The following is an 18,431-nucleotide window of genomic DNA, read 5'->3' as shown; positions in this document are numbered from 1 at the left end:
AATGAAATTGATGAGTTAAAAAAAAAAATAAAGATCATTCAAAAATTTCGAAACGTAAATTTAAATATTTTCGATACTTATTCTTTATTTTAACCATCCTTAAAATCATCTCACCTGACTGGGTTTCATCATCTCGAAGCGAGTTATCTCTGAAGAAGCTACTTAATTGAATACATAAATATATATTTTGTTTTCCTCTTTTTGTATATTATTCTAATAAATGTAGACAAGTCTTTAAAATAAATTTGAAAAAAGTAGGAACTACCCATATTATATAACTCATAAATTCGTATAAACAAATCATTTTAATTTTAATACATTTATTATTCATTAATATCTATATTTACGTCGATATAATTATTTAAATGCGATTAAATTAAAAATTTTATATGAAATTTGCTTCAATGGCTAAAAAATTATTGCATTAATTTTAGTTACAAATGAAGAAATAAATAATAATAATAATTGTATTTAATATAATTGATAGAAGTAAAAAAAAAATTATTTTAGTGATACATACAGGTGTATTATATATACTCCGCAATTTGTCAGCATCAATTAAAGAAATAATTTTTTTAATTATCCAAATATAAATCCTGTTCATTAAATGTATCGTCTTTAACTAATCAAAGTCATAAATCTAGCTTAAATAATTATACAGGCTTAAATTAATAACAGAAATGATCGTGTTAAGAGTCAATGATAAAAAAAAAAATAAAACTTCATAAAAACATATAAATATAACATTTCTATTTTCTGATATGAACTCTAAAATTTAATATTATTTTTTTCATTTTATACTTTAATCTTTCCACTTTAAAAACAACTTTGTTAAAAGTTATTGTACTAATGACAACACCATGATAACAAAAAGAAGAAGACAAATACTATCAATAGAAAAATAAAATTTTGTTCAGATAACGAATGTTCTAGGTATAAGCACGTGACATGATATAAAAATTGTTGCACGTCGTCGACCTTGTCACTTTCTGAGGCGACTTTTGCCTCCATTCCCCTACCATCTAGGGTTATAACACTTACATCTTCAACGAAGACAAGAAATCGAAAGTATAATCTCCATGTCATGTGTGTTATGGCATTTTTTTAATAATATTTCTATTTAATCTCCTTAAATTTAAATAACTATTTTTATAAAGTGTATTTTAAACAATCATTACTATTTGTTGATTATAACTCTGATAAAATAAATAAAAATATTAGCAATAGCTCTTGACTGTTTGCATAAACAATGTATTCAAATAATAATAATTAATTAACAATACTAAGAAAGTGTGAAGGCTTTCTATACCTCGACCTTAATATCAATAATTATACACTGCGTTAAGTACAGTTGTCTTCAGGAGAGGATCCTCAAGGTTGCTCTAAATTCCTTTGAGATGACATTTTGTGTTTTGCTTTTCTCCAACAACTATTAGTCAAAATTTTTCGAATCTATTTTTTAAATAGTTGCTCGTGTTAAAAAAAAATTTAAAAGAAGAAGAAACAGGTCTTTCTTGAATACTGTTGTGTCTCATAAAAATAAATTTAGAGAATCCACATGATGAACGATTGTTTTTGGTAAATATTTTCGAAGTGCCTCCAGGGCGAACTGGAAAAACGTGGGGATCCCGATGGGACGCCATGGTGGGGTGAACCTTTTCTATATAACCAGCCGATTGCTTCAACATCTTCTCATATCCTGTTGGGTGACTTAAGATTTGTTTTATTTTTTTTTTTAAAGTTCACATTGTAATTACATAAGGTGAGTCTCGGAAATTTTAAGTTTCTTCAGTTAAATTTAACGGTTCATTGTTAATTAATAAATAGTTAAATTGTTTATTTCTTCATTTTTTTATTACAATTTACGAAGAAATGATAAAAATAATTTTTCAGATGATTGTGCCATTGGCAATTTTTGTTGTCCTGGCAGTAGTTTCAAATACAGAAGCCGACGTAAATGCAGCTCGACCTCATAGCAATCGCCCAGGAAGATTTTTATCACTTCCGATTCCAGACAAATGTGTCAGGCGTAAGTTATTTTATTAATTTAATTATAACAAAGTTGGCAGAAATTTTGAAAAAAATTGCACATGTACAAATTTTTTTTTATTTGTCTACTTAAAAAAAAAATCTGAAAAATTTTCTGCTAACTTTAATTGATAATTAGAAACAAATAAATAAGAATTAAAATTGACAAAAATTTACAATCATAAAACTTACAAAACTAATTGCACATATAATCATTAAAGAAAAAAATTTCTAGCGACAACATAATTAATAATTGCAATTCTCACATTTCGTATTGATGTCAGTGGGTTTTAAAAATTAAAAAGAATAGCTCGAAGGCACACATACGTAATTTCATATCAATGCATTGACAATGAAAGTACATTATCTAATGAAGAAAAATATAAAATTTCCTCTTTTAAAAATATAAAATTATTTTTTTTACAACTTTTGCTATCGGACTTTTCATTCCAAGTTAAAGTAATAAATTTTCTAAATAAAATTCACTCATTGACATTACGGTAACACGAAACTGATTTAAGTGAAGAACGTGTAATGGTTGTAGTATTAAAAGTCTTACGGCATACACTTATAATCCTTTCGAGAGTTTCAGGCAGAAATAAGACTTAAAACTTAAGACAACTATTATTATATATTCTGTTTGAGTACAATACACACAACAGTATTTACTTTTTTGAAATTAAAATAAACACCATTATTTCATTTTTACTGATAAACATAGGACTACTCAAAAGAATTTACAAAGGAAGAATATATTATTTGAATATTCAAATTTAAGAAATTAATATTACTAAATCAAATAAAAAGCATTGTTATTTTTTTCGGAGCTTAAAAATTAAAAATTAATGTTTTTTTTTTTAATTTTTTTTTTAGTCATCAATACTCAGGAAAAATTTTTTCATAAAATGTCATGAAGTTCAAATCTATAAAATTTTACAAAAGCAATACTTATAATTTTTAGTAATAATTGTATAAAATTTTCTGAAAGTTTTTTTAATTTTAATTCTAAAATTTCCTAAAATTCTGTGAAAGCATTACTATTGATATTGAATAATAATTTTACGAGGTCATGAACAAAAATTTTATTAAGCTTCATAGAATTTTTGAAATTTTTATAAAAAATTTTTTTCCCGAGTACTATTATTAAATCATCGCGCTACTTTCTCTATAAAATTTTTTTTTAACGTGTAATTGAATTAGCGATTAATTAATTGAATATCTTAATGCTCAAATAGCGTGTAAACAGCTAAAAATATTACTTAAAAATATTACTTATTAGTGTTACAATGTAAATATAAATTAATAAAAAGATTAACGGTACAAATAATTACAATTATCATTGCACGAGTGAAAGCTACGGCATTTGAGTTATTGCCGTAATTAATATGCAATTATTTTGTATCAATTATTATCACATTACCTGACATGAGTAACACGTATAATCACGTTACAGTGTGAAGTAAGCCTTTTAGTATCTTCAGTCGCTTTCTATGTAATGTGTAATGGAATAATCGTTTTAAATAATTACTAAAAATAACAATAATGTATCTTCTTTTTTGTTTCTTAATCATTTGGAGTAGACGATTCAAAAATTGACCTTTTAAATTCAAAGCCTTTAATTTTCGATTTCAAAATCGTCTATCGTCTTCTTTTAAATCTAAAGTACCGATAAAAAAAATTGACCTTTCAAATTTTTTTTTTAAAGTACTTGGGTCTTAGATTTTTCGTAATGTTCGTAAAAAACTAATTAAAATATAATGATATTGGTATAGGATCAATTCAAACAGAAAGTTTGAGAATTAAAAGAAAATATAAACGGATTTCCACGGATTTAATTATGTGAGAGGTCTATGTAAGCGGTTAGGCCGTGGGAGTGTATCGCCTCGTGACTTACAAGCTACATAAGGTGTCGCAACGCGTGGTCGTTTGTACACGGTTACAGGTACAGGTAACATAAGATGTACCGTACAGAGAGCAACTGAGAGTCTGTAATCATTGGATCGCTTTGCCGATGACCTCCTTCTATACGAACAAATATATGTTTGAATACTTTTTAAATACATCTTTATTATTGACTGTTACTTTTAACATTATTATTATTATTTTTGAAAAAATCTTTCCCTACTTTTCTTTTATGTTATTATATAAAACGTGTGTAAATAGATTTTAGTACTTTAACATAAAATTGCCGATCATTATTATAATTAGAGGTAGAAAAAAAAGATTTTTTTAGATAAAATTATTTTCGCTCATTCATTTGCATTTTTTTTCTTTTTAATGAGAATTTGTAATTTCTTATCTCGTCTTTTGTCTAAAAAGTTAAACAATAACTTTTATTTAAATGTGATGCTAAGGATGTTTGTAGAATTCCCGATAAAATTATTGTTATTTTGTATTTAATGATGTATTTCCGGATATTTTTTACGGAAATGCATCAATAAGTGTTTTTGTAGCTTTCATATTGCATTTTAACTTTTTGATGTCTTTTAAGGAATATTAAAACTTTGATTTAAATCATTGATCTACACTGAGAGAAAAAATTTCTTTTGAAAAAAATTGAATAATGCTGTAATAAGAAATTAATTTGTTGAAAATTTTCAACAATTTAATTTTTTAGCTGAAGAAATCAAAATTTTTCTCACAGTAACTTTCTGGTTACAAAGAAATTTTTTAGATTTTAAAATAAAACAATTTCGGATAAAAATTTGTAAATTGTTTATACAAAATTGTTTTTTTCCAAAATCAAAAAAAAAATTTTCAAAGGGATCCGACATCCCTTGAAAAATTTATTGAATAAAGAGAAATTATTTAAAATCATCAACCTACTTTTCTGTGTATATGTGTATTAGAATTTAAAGAATCTGTAGTTTTGTAATTTTCCAACTCGATTTATTATTAAATAAAGACTTATCGAATTTTAAAACAGAATGAATATTAGATGTAATATAAATTGCAAAAAAGCAAAAAAGTTTCCTAAATTTTTTTTAGAGATGATAAAATGACTACATTTCAGTAAAAATGGTCGAAATTAAAATAAAAACATGTTTAATATGTAAGTTTTTAGTTTCAAAATTTCTTGAGCAGAAATTTTTGTTAGTTACGCTTACGGTGCAATCCTAAAAAATAATGCGATCAAAATTTTTTGAAAATTTATTTTGATCTACTTCCAGATAAGAAATGAATCCTACTTTTGGAAATTAAAACAAACATAATTTTTTTAGAAGTATAAAAATTTCCTTGACAGATAATTTTTTATTTGAATTTAATTTTCAAGACGAGAAATTTAATCTGTATAGATCTAAGAAAGAATTTTTCAAACGAAATGTTATTTATATCAAAAAATTATCAAAGATTAATTTTGCTTAAAAAGTATATGAATCTACAGATAAGAATTAGTGAGACTTCAGTCCTATTCATACATTAAATCATAAGTTTAACTCTTTTAAATTATTTTTAACAGATCTTACGATAAAAAATTATTCTTTATTTCTGCTGAGTTTTTCTACACAAATAAACATATAAATGTAGAGGAATTGTATTTTAATTTTTAATCTAGAAGCAAGGTGAATAAACGACTAGACTTCAATTTAATTCAATAAATCAAAGGTTAAGACCACCTATAACCCGAGATGAATTCAATTAAAAATTGGATAGTTAACATTGATTGCATACGCTCTCTGCAATTCTGTATCAGTTTCTTAGTTATAAAAAAAAAAACTAACTGTCAGAAACTTTAAAAAAACTGACAGTCTTTTAATGTATTTGTTGTGAGTTTAAAAAAAATAACAAAAAAATTTTTGACCGCCTAATTATTTATAAATTATTAAAAGTTCAACAATTTAAGAAAAAGTATATGTCGAAGGAGTCAGAGAGAAACAATTGTATGGGTTGCGTCTCCACGAATACAGTCTTGCGTAAAAATTATGGATTACTTAGCTACAAGCTTATATACTTTTGCGGCGCGTATAATCTCTAATTTTTTGACAATATTGTACCATGACAACTACCTTAAGAATGAATTTTGGTTTTGGCGTGTTTCTGCTAAGTTCTTTTAGTAATTAGAAACTTGCCAAATTTTTGATTTTCCAAAATTAAAAAATTTTAATAGTTCTTCATCAGCATCAAAATAATGAATAAATTACAACTAATCTATATTTATAACTATAATAATATAACATCGAAATTGTAGTACTTTCTCGTATTTAATTAACCGGCTTATAAAGTTATCGATTATAGTAAAAGTTTTGTATCTCACTGACCAAAAAATTATGAGTTTATTCGACATTATGTTTACATAAATACTATTAATGATTTTTTTTAACGTTATTATTTAATACTTAAAAGTTACGCGATGTAAACTCGCACAACCGGTCACAAATTATAATAACACCGTCCGGTATGGCAATTAGTCATCGGCTCTAATGTGTCTATTCCTAAGACATCATTTATCGAGGTCATTCATAAAATAAACCGACGAATATTAGTTAGTTAATTTGGTTTATGAAATATTCATGAAAAAAGTAGAAATTTATTTGTTATTTACTTTCAGGACCAAAGGAATTCAATTATCGAGGACATAATTACTTTCTAAGTTCACATGTTCCAACACATGCAAGTCAAAAAGTCGATTGGTTGGATGCTAGAAACATTTGCCGAGAGTACTGCATGGATTTAGTATCTATTGAAACTCAAGATGAAAACAATATGATCTACAGATTGATTCAACAAAGTAAGTCTTTTTTTTTAACTAAATATATTTATTCCCTTATAAGTACAATTCTAATTTTATACAAAGAAGCTAAATGAAATTCATAAAAACCGTAAAATTATTCATGAGTTGAATCAACTATTATTTGTGAGTTGCTTATTAAAATTTAATTTTGAATAACAAAAAAAAAAGTGAGAAAGTTATTTTTTTTTTTTTAATATAATTACGATACAACTATTATTTGCTATTTTCACTAAATTGTTTTCCTTATCTTAAACAAGTTGTAGTCTAATAAAAGTAACAATTTTTATGGAGAAAAGTTATACGTCAAAGAAACCACTGATCTTTTGGAAGTAGGTTGAGGATAAAAAACCACATCATTTTACATAATTAAGAAACACTGATTTGATCTTTTATAGTGAAAGAAATTTAAGGTCTCATGAATTATAAATTGTCATTTTTATTCAATGAAAAAAAGTTATCGCGACTACTTTTTTATTCATTATAAATAATTGTTGAACATAATTTGTGCATACAATTTTTTTTGCCATCACTCAATAAATAATTGAAATAAAACAAAATTTTTAAATCAATAGTATTTTTTAAACTTCTTCGACTATTTAAGAGTAATTTTAAGTAAATCAACCTAAAAATTGTAATACAATTTAATTTTAGAGACTTAAATCATCGATTCATCAAATAGTGAAATAAAATTTTGAATATTTATTTTATTATTTATGAGTGTGAAATTAGCACACAGCTGATTTTTTATAATTTTATAGGATGCAAATAATCTACAAATAATTTTAAACAAAAATCTAAAAAAATTTCTAGGAGAAGTTTTTAAGAATTTCCAAATGCATTTTTTTATAATAAAATATTTTTTCAGTAATTAAATTATTTATAAATTGAAAAAAATATTTTCGAACATCTGCTACTTTCAAACTCATTTATTGTGACCTAAAAATTATTTAATGTCAAAAAAATTAACAATTTATAAGAATTTTTCATTTTTCTTGTTTTTGCAATTTTAGATGATTGAAAAAAGTGTCATTTGCATGATTTATATTGTAAAAATTTTTGATTCTAACTTTTGATGATTCTTTAAGATTTTTTAGAATACGATTTTTTTTTTCAAATTTTGTAAAATTTTCGTCATTAAAAGAAGACAGAAAATTTTTTGTATTATATATCTATACTCGTAAAAAAATTATGAAGAAATCACTTTTCAAATAATTAAAACTACAAATTTTTAGTGTTACAACAATTCTTTGTTGTGAAGTTAATAAAAAAATAAATAAATAGATAGACTAACTTCAAAAATATAAAAAAAAGAAGTTAAAAAATAACTATTTACTTGAACTAAAAATAACATTAATTTTGATAAAACATTATATCAATAAAGTAATCTCTTTAATTTCAAATCGATATCAATCAAATAAAAAAGATCAAATGAAAAAATTAAAGAGAATTCGGAGCTTAAAAAAAATACGTAATTAAGAATTTTTTGTTAATTACATAGGAGCATGTATTCTTAATTGCCTATTGTATTATCAGACATAATAAAAAAATTATTTTTAATGGTGTATAATTTTGATTGAGCTAATACTGATGTTGAATTCTAATGATAAATTTTTTACTAAAATTTATATACTGCTTTTAATTATTTTTATTTTTTAAATTAGCGTAATGATAATTTGATAAATAATGTATAATATAAATTTTTAGATGATGTTCCATACATTTGGACGTCCGGTCGTCTCTGTGACTTCAAGGGCTGTGAAAACCGTCGTGACTTGGAACCTAAATCGATTTTCGGATGGTTCTGGTCAGCGAACCGTGAAAAGATGGCACCAACCAACCAGACCCCAGTCGGATGGGGATACAATCCATGGTCTCAAACTGGACACAAGAAACAAAGACAACCAGACAATGCCGAGTTTGACATCAACGGTACCACAGAATCTTGTCTTTCTGTTCTCAATAATGTATACAATGATGGTATCGCTTGGCACGATGTTGCCTGTTATCACGAAAAACCATTCGTTTGCGAAGATTCCGAAGAGCTTCTCAATTACGTCGCCAGTACCAATCGGGGAATCCGACTTTAATTATTTAATTATTTTTTTTTTAACTATTTTACCTGTTGTTTAAGTCTACTTAAGAATTTTATACAAAACAAAGTATTTTTACATTTTTAATTAAATAATAATACCGATTAAATCGAGCCAAAATTTTACCTTGTACCACATTAAAATGTGCTGTATTTTAATTAAAAAAATTTTATTTCGTTTTTACTGTTAATTATGAATTAAATTTTTTTTTTCGATCTACGTTTGTAATAAAATAACAACGTTTACTTTTTATTGTATAATAGAACAAAGATAATAAATATAGAAATATTTCTATTAAACATTTTTTTTTATAATAAACACCTACTACCAGTTTTTTAAAATTTAACATACATTACATTATTTAAAAATTCTAAAATTAAGCAGAAAATTTTTTTTTTGACTTTACGTTGAAGAAATAAAGATTTGAAATTATGTTATCAGTTTGATTTTCGATCATATATTCAAAATAAATTTTAAAATAACTGACGAGTTACTGTTACGAAGCACTGATGGTCTTATATAATATAAATGTGAAAGTATGTTTGTTTGTCTGTCAATGACGCTCAAGCGATTGAGAAGATTACATGGAATTTAAGATAGAAAAAAATTATGGCCTAGAATAGCTTACAGATTATTTATTCTAATGATATGAAGTAATGAGGTAATGGGGGTGTAAAAGATAAATAGGCTCCAGTTTTAAACTGAACTGAATGTAGTTGTTGTTGTTGTAATAATGACTTTTATCATAACTATTATCTATATTATTAAGAGAATAAGAAAAATTTTGTGGCCAGTGTATTTATGAGATAAAATGGATTTTTATGGTTAAATTTTGTATCATTAGAATGGTCTTGACCTGGAGTTGTGCCTTTTCAAGGTTTCGTATCATTCTCACCACCCTGATTAAAAAAAAGTATTAAGACAAAGAAAAAAGTATTGAAAAGAATTGGTTTTCTAGTCAATCCAATACTTTTTTTTTTGTCTAAATACTTTTTTTTATTCAGGGCAATAGTCTATTTATGATGATAAGTATTAAGGCTGCATTCGAAAATGGTATATCTTTAGATACATAATTAAGAAATGACCTTGTATCTTGTGAACTATTGACATTTTTAAAGATATAAGCTCATCCCGATGTTACACTCATCAAGACCTTTCATTTGAGTACCCACATCAATTTTAGATATATTTATATGTATTATATATATGTATATATGAAAAATATATATCAAAATGCATGTGGGTACTCAAATGAAAGCTCTTGACGAGTGTAATATCGGGATGAGCTTATATCTTTAAAAACGTCAATAGTTAAAAAAGTACAGTGCAATTTAACAAAAGTCATTATTTAATAAAGCAAAATTTTATTTATTTATAGTTTACAAGTCCCGGGAGTCATATAGTGACTGAAAGGTTGCTAGTTGATTAATATTTTTTTAAATTTTTAATATAAATTTTCGAATATGGCATGAATTTATGTATTTTTACCTTCGTCGTTATAAGGAGGATATAATAATTTCATTTTATTTTATTAATGACCGTAATAAAAATTTTTTATTACTATTTTTTCTAAAATGATTTCATCGATGATCCCTATTAAAAATCTGGGTGACAAATAAAGTAAAATCGATAATCTTAGAAGAAGTAATTAAGTGACTAGGTGTTCAAAATTATTAATTACCAACGAAATACCGACACTTATATTGGATAAATTTGACCTTGTCATTAACAAATTTATGAGTCTAAAATCAGAAACTACCCACGTATGTATTTCCTTAATGATTTTTTTAACAAATCGTTGCTAGCCACCTATAATTATCCATCATTTTCGACAGTATATAAAAGCGCTCATCAATTTCCAATTTTATATTTTCATTATCAAATACACAAGTGTCTTGCTCAAGATGATCGCTAAAGGTATGATATATATTTGTGCTAATATTTATTGAATATCTACATGTACGTCGTGACATTTTTTTCATACTGATTTAATATTTTTCTAAATTTATATTTTTACAGTTATTATGTTGTCACTTTACGTGACTTTTGTCGCAGTCGGTGCTCTTCTTCAGTCTTCATCTTTTAAGGAGTGTGGAAAAGATATTCCAACACCCTATTTTTTCAATCTCTCGAATTGCGCTGCAACTCAATCTGTATGTCCTCTTTACATGGGCATTCCAATAAATACTATTTTTACTTATACTATACGTAAGTTTATAAAAATTCTGAAAATATCTGAAATATATAAATTTATTTTATTTTTGAATGATCACTCACATTTTACCAATACTGTTAATAAAATACTCATTTTCTAGCTTATGAGACACAATCAATGAAAGTAAGAGCTGCTTTTCGATTTCCTACGGGCTTAGCAATGTGGATGCCATATGTGGGGTTCTTGAGGAATGGTTGTTGGAATGGTTGGAATAATTATCAATGTCCTGCTCAACAAGGTCAGGTAGGATCTTATTCGACAGGTAATATAACTGTCCCAAAAATTCCTGGCGCAGATAATGTTAGGCTTGATATAAAATTCATGATGAAAGACGACAAGGAGAGAGATATCTTCTGCTTGATAGTAAATACTATAATTAAAAAATATCCAGTGGCTTCAAGCAAAACTAACTATGTACTTTAATCCTAAAATCAATATTAAATAGTGCTTAAGCTATTTTTTTGAGTTTTACATTCTTCAATAAAAAATTATCACAAAAATTAAAAAAAAATTGTAACAACTATTTTTTAATTTAATTTACTTGTTAACTGTAATTAACGTTATGATAAATTAAAAAAATTAAGCTAATTTAGAAATATATTGATTAACTAATGTTTAAGTTTATTACTGTTAACATTATTCAATTATGAAAATTGATTTATTATCTTCTTTTTGAGAGCATTCGCATAAGAAACATGAAAATAATTGTGTACTATTTTTACTCTGTTTTCGACAATTCTTTCTTCTTTTTTTCCAACAATTTTCGTTTCATAGCATTTTTTGCTTTCATTAATTTACTCTGTGGCTTCCGCTTGCGTGGCAATGTTGTCGGATCTAAAAAAAAAATTATTTCAGTTGAATTTCTACAATAAATCTATATAATTGAGAGAATAATTAAAATTTTTTCTCCGGCGTATTTATATGATAAAATGACTTTTTTAAATTAAATTTATTATCATTGAGAAGGTTTTGATCTGACTTTGTACTTTGTCAATGTTTTATATGCTTTTCAGCAATAGTTAATTTATTATAAGTTTTTGAAGTAGTTATAAGTAGATTCGAATTTCGCGATTATCGTCATTTGTTTATTTATTCATTTTTGACATATGAACGTGGCTAAGGTAAAAGACCCGGTTATTGACACTGGCCTAGTTATTGAAACTTGCAATTTTATTTTAATTAAAAAAATAAATCAACTCTAATAAATTAATGAATATAATTTTTTAATTATAAATTTTAAGATAATTGATTTTTTGATAACATTTTATTTTACCTTATATGTCAAAAATTTTAATTTATATAATTAAGAAAAATTTTATAACAGGAATATCTCTATCGTAAATTAGGTCTGATATTTTTTCAGCGATAGCCATTTATGATTTAAGTAATTGAGAGAGTAAGTAAAATTTTGTGATGAGCATATTATCATTTTGAAAGGAATTTTCATAGTTAAATTTAGTATCATCAAAAAGATCTTGATAAGAATTTGTGCATTTTCACGGTTTTATATATTTTTCAGTGATAGTCAATTCCCGGGAAAAAATGATCAGATCTGATCAGATATGAACAGGCATGAGTCTTCAGGTCTGATCAGATATGAAAAATGACCGGGTCTGATCAGACCTGGGCAGGCATGTTCATGTCTGATCAGATCTGTTCATGTCTGACTCGATCAGGTCCACAAAAGAAAAAAAAAAGATTGGTGCCGACGGGGATTTGAACCATGTACGTTGCGCTCTTTAGACTTATACTTTACCTGTTGACCCAACGACCTGATCAGACCTGTCCATGTCTGATCATGTCTGATCTAGCCTAAAATAGATAAGGATTAAAACTCCATATATCAGCTGACAAGAACTGTTCATGAATGATTTGCCCTCTTAAATGATATTTTAATTTATCTTAACTCTAGCGTACCTTTCAAACTACTTTAAGTAATTTAAATTTTATACATGACTTATCCTTATAGTTAACGGAGTTCTATACGTAATTTATTAATTATTAATAATTAATTATACACAGTAAAAAATTTCGCGTCATTGCGTTAAAAAATTTTGTGTTAAAAATTTTTATGTTAAATATTTAACACAAAAATTTTTAACACTAAGATTTTTGACTCAATGACGCAAAATTTTTTACTGTGTATATTAGAGTGATTTATTTGGGACGGCTATGTATTTTTTCCGCTCCATTAACATATGGTTCTATGTAAAGTAAAAAAAAAATTTCTTCAAGGTTTATTCCGTAATTATAATTTTATTGTTTTCTTTTAAAATTGAATTTTTTTTTAATTAAAACGTATTGGAAATGAAGAATTATTTGTGTGTTCTACAATTTAGCAGCCTTTGACACTACTGCAATGGATCAAGGCGTAGCTTAAGATAATAACAGACACCTTGAAAGGACTTATTATCGCCTATCGATATCAACTGATATATTTTGGTATTTTCACGCTATCAAACTCAAACTTTTACTAAATAATCTTATTTTTCGCGTATTCAATGGAACACAGTAAAAAATTTTATGTCATTGCGTCAAAATTCATCGTTAAAAATCATCGTTTTGGCATGGAAAATTAAAAAGTTCATACTTATATAAGTCGAAATTTTTGATCAAAGTTGTTCATTTAAAATTTATAAGGGGATAGAAACTGATACGTCATACGGAACAAATTAATTTTAAAAATAGAACTGCAGTCTATAGTTCAATAAAATTTTTCTTCCAGACTTAAAATATCATTTAAGAGGGCAAATCATTCATGAACAGTTCTTGTCAGCTGATATATGGAGTTTTAATCCTTATCTATTTTAGGCTAGATCAGACATGATCAGACATGGACAGGTCTGATCAGGTGTGAGCGTATTTAACGCTTCAGACATGAACAGGCAAGAGCAAGCATGAACAGACTTGATCAGGTCTGATCAGGTCTGAGCGTATTCAACACCAGACATGAGCAGACATGAACAGGCATGGACAGGTCTGATCAGGTCGGATTTCAGGCCTAATCAGATATGAACAGGTCTGATCAGTCCTGATCATTTTTTCCCGGGTTTTTATGTTAAGTTTTTGGAGGAGTTTTGAATAATCTGTTGGTTCTATAAATTTGTTCCACCATATTTTTCCATTAAATTATTTGTAATTGATCCTGTCGTAATACTAATATTTTTTCAAATTCATTTGAAAAGTATCCAAACCATATATAGTGTAATAAGAAATTTCAGAAAATCATTAAGCGAAGATTTTCTTATTTGTAATCCGTAAATCTCGACAGTCGTATAGTGACTGCAGGTTGCTAATAATAATAATAATAATAATATAAACTACAATAAGTAAATAAATAAAAATAATACATACAATTTATTGGAATGTTCATTTTTTTTCTCAGCATAACTAAAACTTGTTTGTTAATAATTTCACGACAGTGTTCACTAAATCCGGGGGGTAACCATCCGCGTTTCTCGTCACATTTAACACCAGGCATAGGATCCGGGAGTTTTGCAAACATTTCTTGAATTTCATCAGTTAATACATCGCAAAACTGAAATATTAGATTAAATTAAATATTTATAAATTATCCTATGAATGAGTGAATAAATTTTTTGTAAATTACTTGGTACAAAGTTTGTCTTGAAGATGGAATGTTTCCACGTCTGTAAATATAATCATTTTCGTCGTACAAATTAGTTTTAGTCCTGCGTTTGATCTCTGCCAAACTAGCAGATGCCGAAGCTTTTGATGTTTTCGCAGCTGGTGCTGATTTATAAGGAATCAATGAATTGGAATAAGATCTTTTCCCTTTAACATATTTTTCTAAGCCATGCATAGCTTTACATCGATAGTCAAGTATTTGGTAGATTCTTGCTGCTGGGTCTTTACGTGGATCATAACCCAATCTTACCCACATTAATCTCCACGGACCAGTTGTAAAGTAATAAGCGACTGAGGGTAATAGAACACGTATTTGATCTTTATGATACTTAGTTTTAACCAATAATGCTGTTCTAGACCAAATAGGACGTTTGTCAAATAACTTTAACATAACTTGATGGTCTTCATCTGTTAAAAGTTTGGCTGCCATTGACTTATCAATTCCTGGCTTAGGTATTGATGGAATTATTTCCGTTGTAAATGGAACATTATAAGTAAGTCCAGCCCTACTTTTTCTATTTTTTCCTACAACATTCTCCGATTCCGTTTCTTTAATGTCTAATTTCATGTTATACTGTTGGATAGTGTCCATGCGACTAAAAACAGCTGGAGGAAGAAAATATGGGACCTTTTTAGCCAACCATTCAGGTGTTAATATTCCCCTGGGACAAATAGAATCATAAATACATTCTCTTTTCTTGGGATCTGTTACACTCTGTGTTATTGGAGTGTATTGAAAATCAATCAGACTAGTAAATTTAAATTCCATTACTACACGCCCAAGTATTTTTAATTTCGGCAACTTATAATCTGTTTCATTAGACAAGTCTTCCATTTTATTACAACTAAACTTTAATGGTATATTTTTTGATGTATCACCAGATAATTCATCAATTAGTGACTCATTTTTTTCATTTCCACCAGTAGTTTTGCTACGGTTTTGTTGAGCATCTATTTCACAGTTACGTAATTCTTTGGATAATCTTTTAATTTCTTCTCGATCAAAATTTTCAATCGGATTTTGTTTTGATAAATCACGTGGCATTGCTGGAGTTAAGTTACGATAATTTTCAACTTCCTTTTGCTTTGCTAATTCAGTAGCTTTTTTAACTCGTGATTTTTTTACACGAACGCGTAGTAGGAACCCTGATACTTCGTGTCGATCACCGCATGCTGGTTTGCAATAAATATCAGATTTTCGTAATTTTAATTCTAATCGGCGATTTGGTGTATTTATAGTCTAGAAAAATTATTACAAAATTATGAAAAGATTCAACTCAAGTATTAATTAACAGTCAGTAAGTATATTTTAAAAACTGATTATTGCATAAAAAATAAAAAGGTGGTTTCAAAAACTAAAAAAAATTATCTTCAAGAACTCGTCATGGTTTTTTGAAGTAAAAATTTATTTCTTTTCTTATTATGAATGCGGGTATTTTGTCGTGATACCAATTCGAAGTCATTGCTTTTATTATAAAAATAATAAAATAAAAAATATCTTACTGTTGATATTGATCCAAGCCCTCCCAAGTTTTCAATAGCTTTTTCTGGATTTATAACTTTACCAGGGTATTTAATGCAATAAAATTTTTTATCTAATCTATGACCTCCAGGAAGAATAGGCCCAATTTCTTCTTCTTCTTCTTCTTGATTATTTGATGCATTATTGCGGTTTGCGGCCTGTAAAAATCAATTATCCTATTAAAAATATCCAAAATAAGCAAAAAATTTCAATGAGACTGAAGTTAGCAGACACTTGACAATTTTTTTATTTTTCTTTAAAAATAAACTAGACATAGAAAATTATTTATAAAAATCTTAGTTATATTTCAGAGCTTCTAAAAATAAAGTTTTTAAATAAAATTTTCTTGCTATAATTTGTTTGTTAAAAAAATTCTAAAAATTATCAGATGTCTTTCAATTTCAGTATCATAAATTTTATACTAAAAACAGCAAGCATTCAATCAATTGCATCAATTTTAACAATGATCTGATAGGAATAAAATTGTGAAAGTTGTTGAATTTTATTACTTGTAAATTTTAAATTCAATTTTTCATTTTTATAAAATTATTTTTTAAGTAATATAAAGTAAAAATGTTTACTAAAAATAACTTACATTTACATTTGATTCTTCATCATTAGAGTCATCACTAAAAAAAAATTGATTGTAACTGCTGGCAACAGGTTCTTTTTTTATCAACATTGTTAACAATTAAATATTATTATTTTTATTTGTAATTTAATTTATAAAATTGTAAATCATTTTTGTAAGAAAGGTTAGAAAAGTGTTTTTAATTTCCGTGTGTCGCGTGTTGTCAGTGTGATATGTATGCGTTGATAATGTAGAAATCCCATAAGAAATTATATTCACCTCCAAACCTACACATTCCTCCGCGGTCGGCTTTTTCTCACGAAACAGTCATTTATAAAAAAGGATCAAACGTAACAGAACGTAAACAAAAATATACTGAACAATAATAATGGATTCTGATAAAGAAAAAAATAGCTGCACTTTTTTATTTAATAAAAGTAAAATACGTAAAAGAGGCATTCGACAACGCAAAAAGTCATCAGGTAAAAATATTACTTATTTTTGTCGTTTCTTTAAATATGGGTAGAGGTTATATTAAAAATTATAAATTGGTTATTAATTAGTTGTTTATTGCTATTTTTTTTTACAGATAGCAGCGAGGATGAAACTAAAGTATTTAAAAAAGAATCTAAAATTTCGGATTCAAATCCTCTACGTCAAAGAGTAAGTCAATGAATTTATATTTCTTAATATAAATAAAAACAAATCTCATGCTTGAAGTAGCCGACATAGGTCATTTTTTTTTAAACTAAGGGAGTAAATTTGAAAAATGTGCATACAAAAAATTTTCATCCATTAGTTTCTTTTTTTTTTATTACTTTTTAATTTGCTTGTAAATTTACACAAATTTGGGTCTTAAGTTATAAATTAACAATAGAAAAATTAAAAATTACAAAAGGTCTAACAATCTAGTAGTCTTTTAAAAATTTAAAATGTACAGTCAGGTAAAAGACCCAGTTACTGATTTATTTGACACTTGCAATTTTATTCTAATTAAAAAAAAAACTGTTCTCAAAAAAATAATTATCTTGAAATTTATAATTAAAAAATTATATTTATTAATTAGGCTGGCAATGGCCTGGTCGGCTCGGTGATGGCTTTTCGAAAGAATGGGACCCGGGTTCGATCTCAGCACGTACCAATATTTTTCAGTGATTATAATGAAAAATATGTGCGTTACGTTACGTTGCCAGCCTTTGAAAGTGGCAGAGATAGCCGGGCGGCCACGTCTAACTTGGGCGATCACACATTTAAGCAACAACTTGAATGGGTGACCACTTTAGTCAGCGTTGGCTAGCGCGAGGGGTCTCTGTACACTAGGAGAGGGGCCTAATGCTCCAGTGGTCGATAAAAGAAGAGTTTCTTATCAATCACTGTAGACTTAGCCTAGCTCCGACTGTACTATCATGGGTTTTCTCTGTGGTTTCCCCATGATTCTGTTCCAACAGCCTGAGAAGGCGAGGTTCAGGGTGAATACGGTACAGAAAGCACAAGTCGGTCCACAGCCGCAAAAATTAAAAGTAGAAATGAAATGTCGGATGGGACTTGCTGAGGTCCAATATGAGAAATAGAAAAAGCGTAGAGCTAGGAGAAAAAGAGGAATCAGCCTTGTAAAAACCGAGAGG

The 18,431-nt window shown here is 27.0% G+C and overlaps 3 protein-coding genes across 4 annotated transcripts; 2 read left to right on the top strand and 1 right to left on the bottom strand.

The window, feature by feature from the left end:
- The first annotated feature begins 1,610 nt into the window (after positions 1 to 1,610).
- On the top strand, positions 1,611 to 9,057 carry LOC123269207. The gene is made up of 4 exons (XM_044734800.1): positions 1,611 to 1,762; positions 1,894 to 2,029; positions 6,578 to 6,757; positions 8,465 to 9,057. Exons 2-4 carry the CDS (start codon positions 1,894 to 1,896, stop codon positions 8,845 to 8,847), a joined length of 699 nt encoding a protein of 232 aa, XP_044590735.1. The 5' UTR covers positions 1,611 to 1,762; the 3' UTR covers positions 8,848 to 9,057.
- Positions 9,058 to 10,595: 1,538 nt separating this feature from the next.
- Positions 10,596 to 11,522, top strand: LOC123269218. 2 transcript variants are annotated; one of them, XR_006510355.1, is made up of 3 exons: positions 10,596 to 10,613; positions 10,686 to 10,767; positions 10,870 to 11,522. XR_006510355.1 is itself a non-coding variant. In XM_044734818.1 (3 exons), exons 1-3 carry the CDS (start codon positions 10,755 to 10,757, stop codon positions 11,486 to 11,488), a joined length of 525 nt encoding a protein of 174 aa, XP_044590753.1. In that variant the 5' UTR covers positions 10,668 to 10,754; the 3' UTR covers positions 11,489 to 11,522. The 2 variants fall into 2 exon arrangements, 1 of the variants encoding a protein (XP_044590753.1); XM_044734818.1 differs by lacking the exon at positions 10,596 to 10,613 and having other exon boundaries at positions 10,668 to 10,767; positions 10,870 to 11,058; positions 11,166 to 11,522.
- A 185-nt stretch (positions 11,523 to 11,707) lies between these two features.
- LOC123269153 (general transcription factor 3C polypeptide 5) lies at positions 11,708 to 16,974 on the bottom strand. Its single transcript, XM_044734726.1, has 5 exons — positions 16,831 to 16,974; positions 16,217 to 16,393; positions 14,676 to 15,953; positions 14,420 to 14,603; positions 11,708 to 11,899 (listed from the first exon to the last, which is right to left on the bottom strand). Exons 1-5 carry the CDS (start codon positions 16,915 to 16,917, stop codon positions 11,784 to 11,786), a joined length of 1,842 nt encoding a protein of 613 aa, XP_044590661.1. The 5' UTR covers positions 16,918 to 16,974; the 3' UTR covers positions 11,708 to 11,783.
- Between the last annotated feature and the right edge of the window lie 1,457 nt (positions 16,975 to 18,431).

Source organism: Cotesia glomerata, linkage group LG7 (genome assembly GCF_020080835.1).
Source record: "Cotesia glomerata isolate CgM1 linkage group LG7, MPM_Cglom_v2.3, whole genome shotgun sequence".
Taxonomy (NCBI): domain Eukaryota; kingdom Metazoa; phylum Arthropoda; class Insecta; order Hymenoptera; family Braconidae; genus Cotesia; species Cotesia glomerata.
The sequence above is the reverse complement of the archived record's forward strand: the minus strand, read 5'-3'. Positions and strand labels throughout refer to the sequence as shown.

Coding starts and splice junctions, on each gene's coding strand:
- LOC123269218 (XM_044734818.1), top strand. Junction 11,059..11,165: donor TATTTTTACTTATACTATAC/GTAAGTTTATAA, acceptor CTCATTTTCTAG/CTTATGAGACACAATCAATG.
- LOC123269207 (XM_044734800.1), top strand. CDS start 1,894: ATGATTGTGCCATTGGCAATTTTTGTTGTCCTGGCAGTAGTTTCAAAT. Junction 2,030..6,577: donor TCCAGACAAATGTGTCAGGC/GTAAGTTATTTT, acceptor ATTTACTTTCAG/GACCAAAGGAATTCAATTAT. Junction 6,758..8,464: donor CTACAGATTGATTCAACAAA/GTAAGTCTTTTT, acceptor ATAAATTTTTAG/ATGATGTTCCATACATTTGG.
- LOC123269153 (XM_044734726.1), bottom strand. CDS start 16,917: ATGTTGATAAAAAAAGAACCTGTTGCCAGCAGTTACAATCAATTTTTT. Junction 16,394..16,830: donor ATGAAGAATCAAATGTAAAT/GTAAGTTATTTT, acceptor TGATTTTTACAG/GCCGCAAACCGCAATAATGC. Junction 11,900..14,419: donor AATGAACATTCCAATAAATT/GTATGTATTATT, acceptor TTTTTTTTTTAG/ATCCGACAACATTGCCACGC.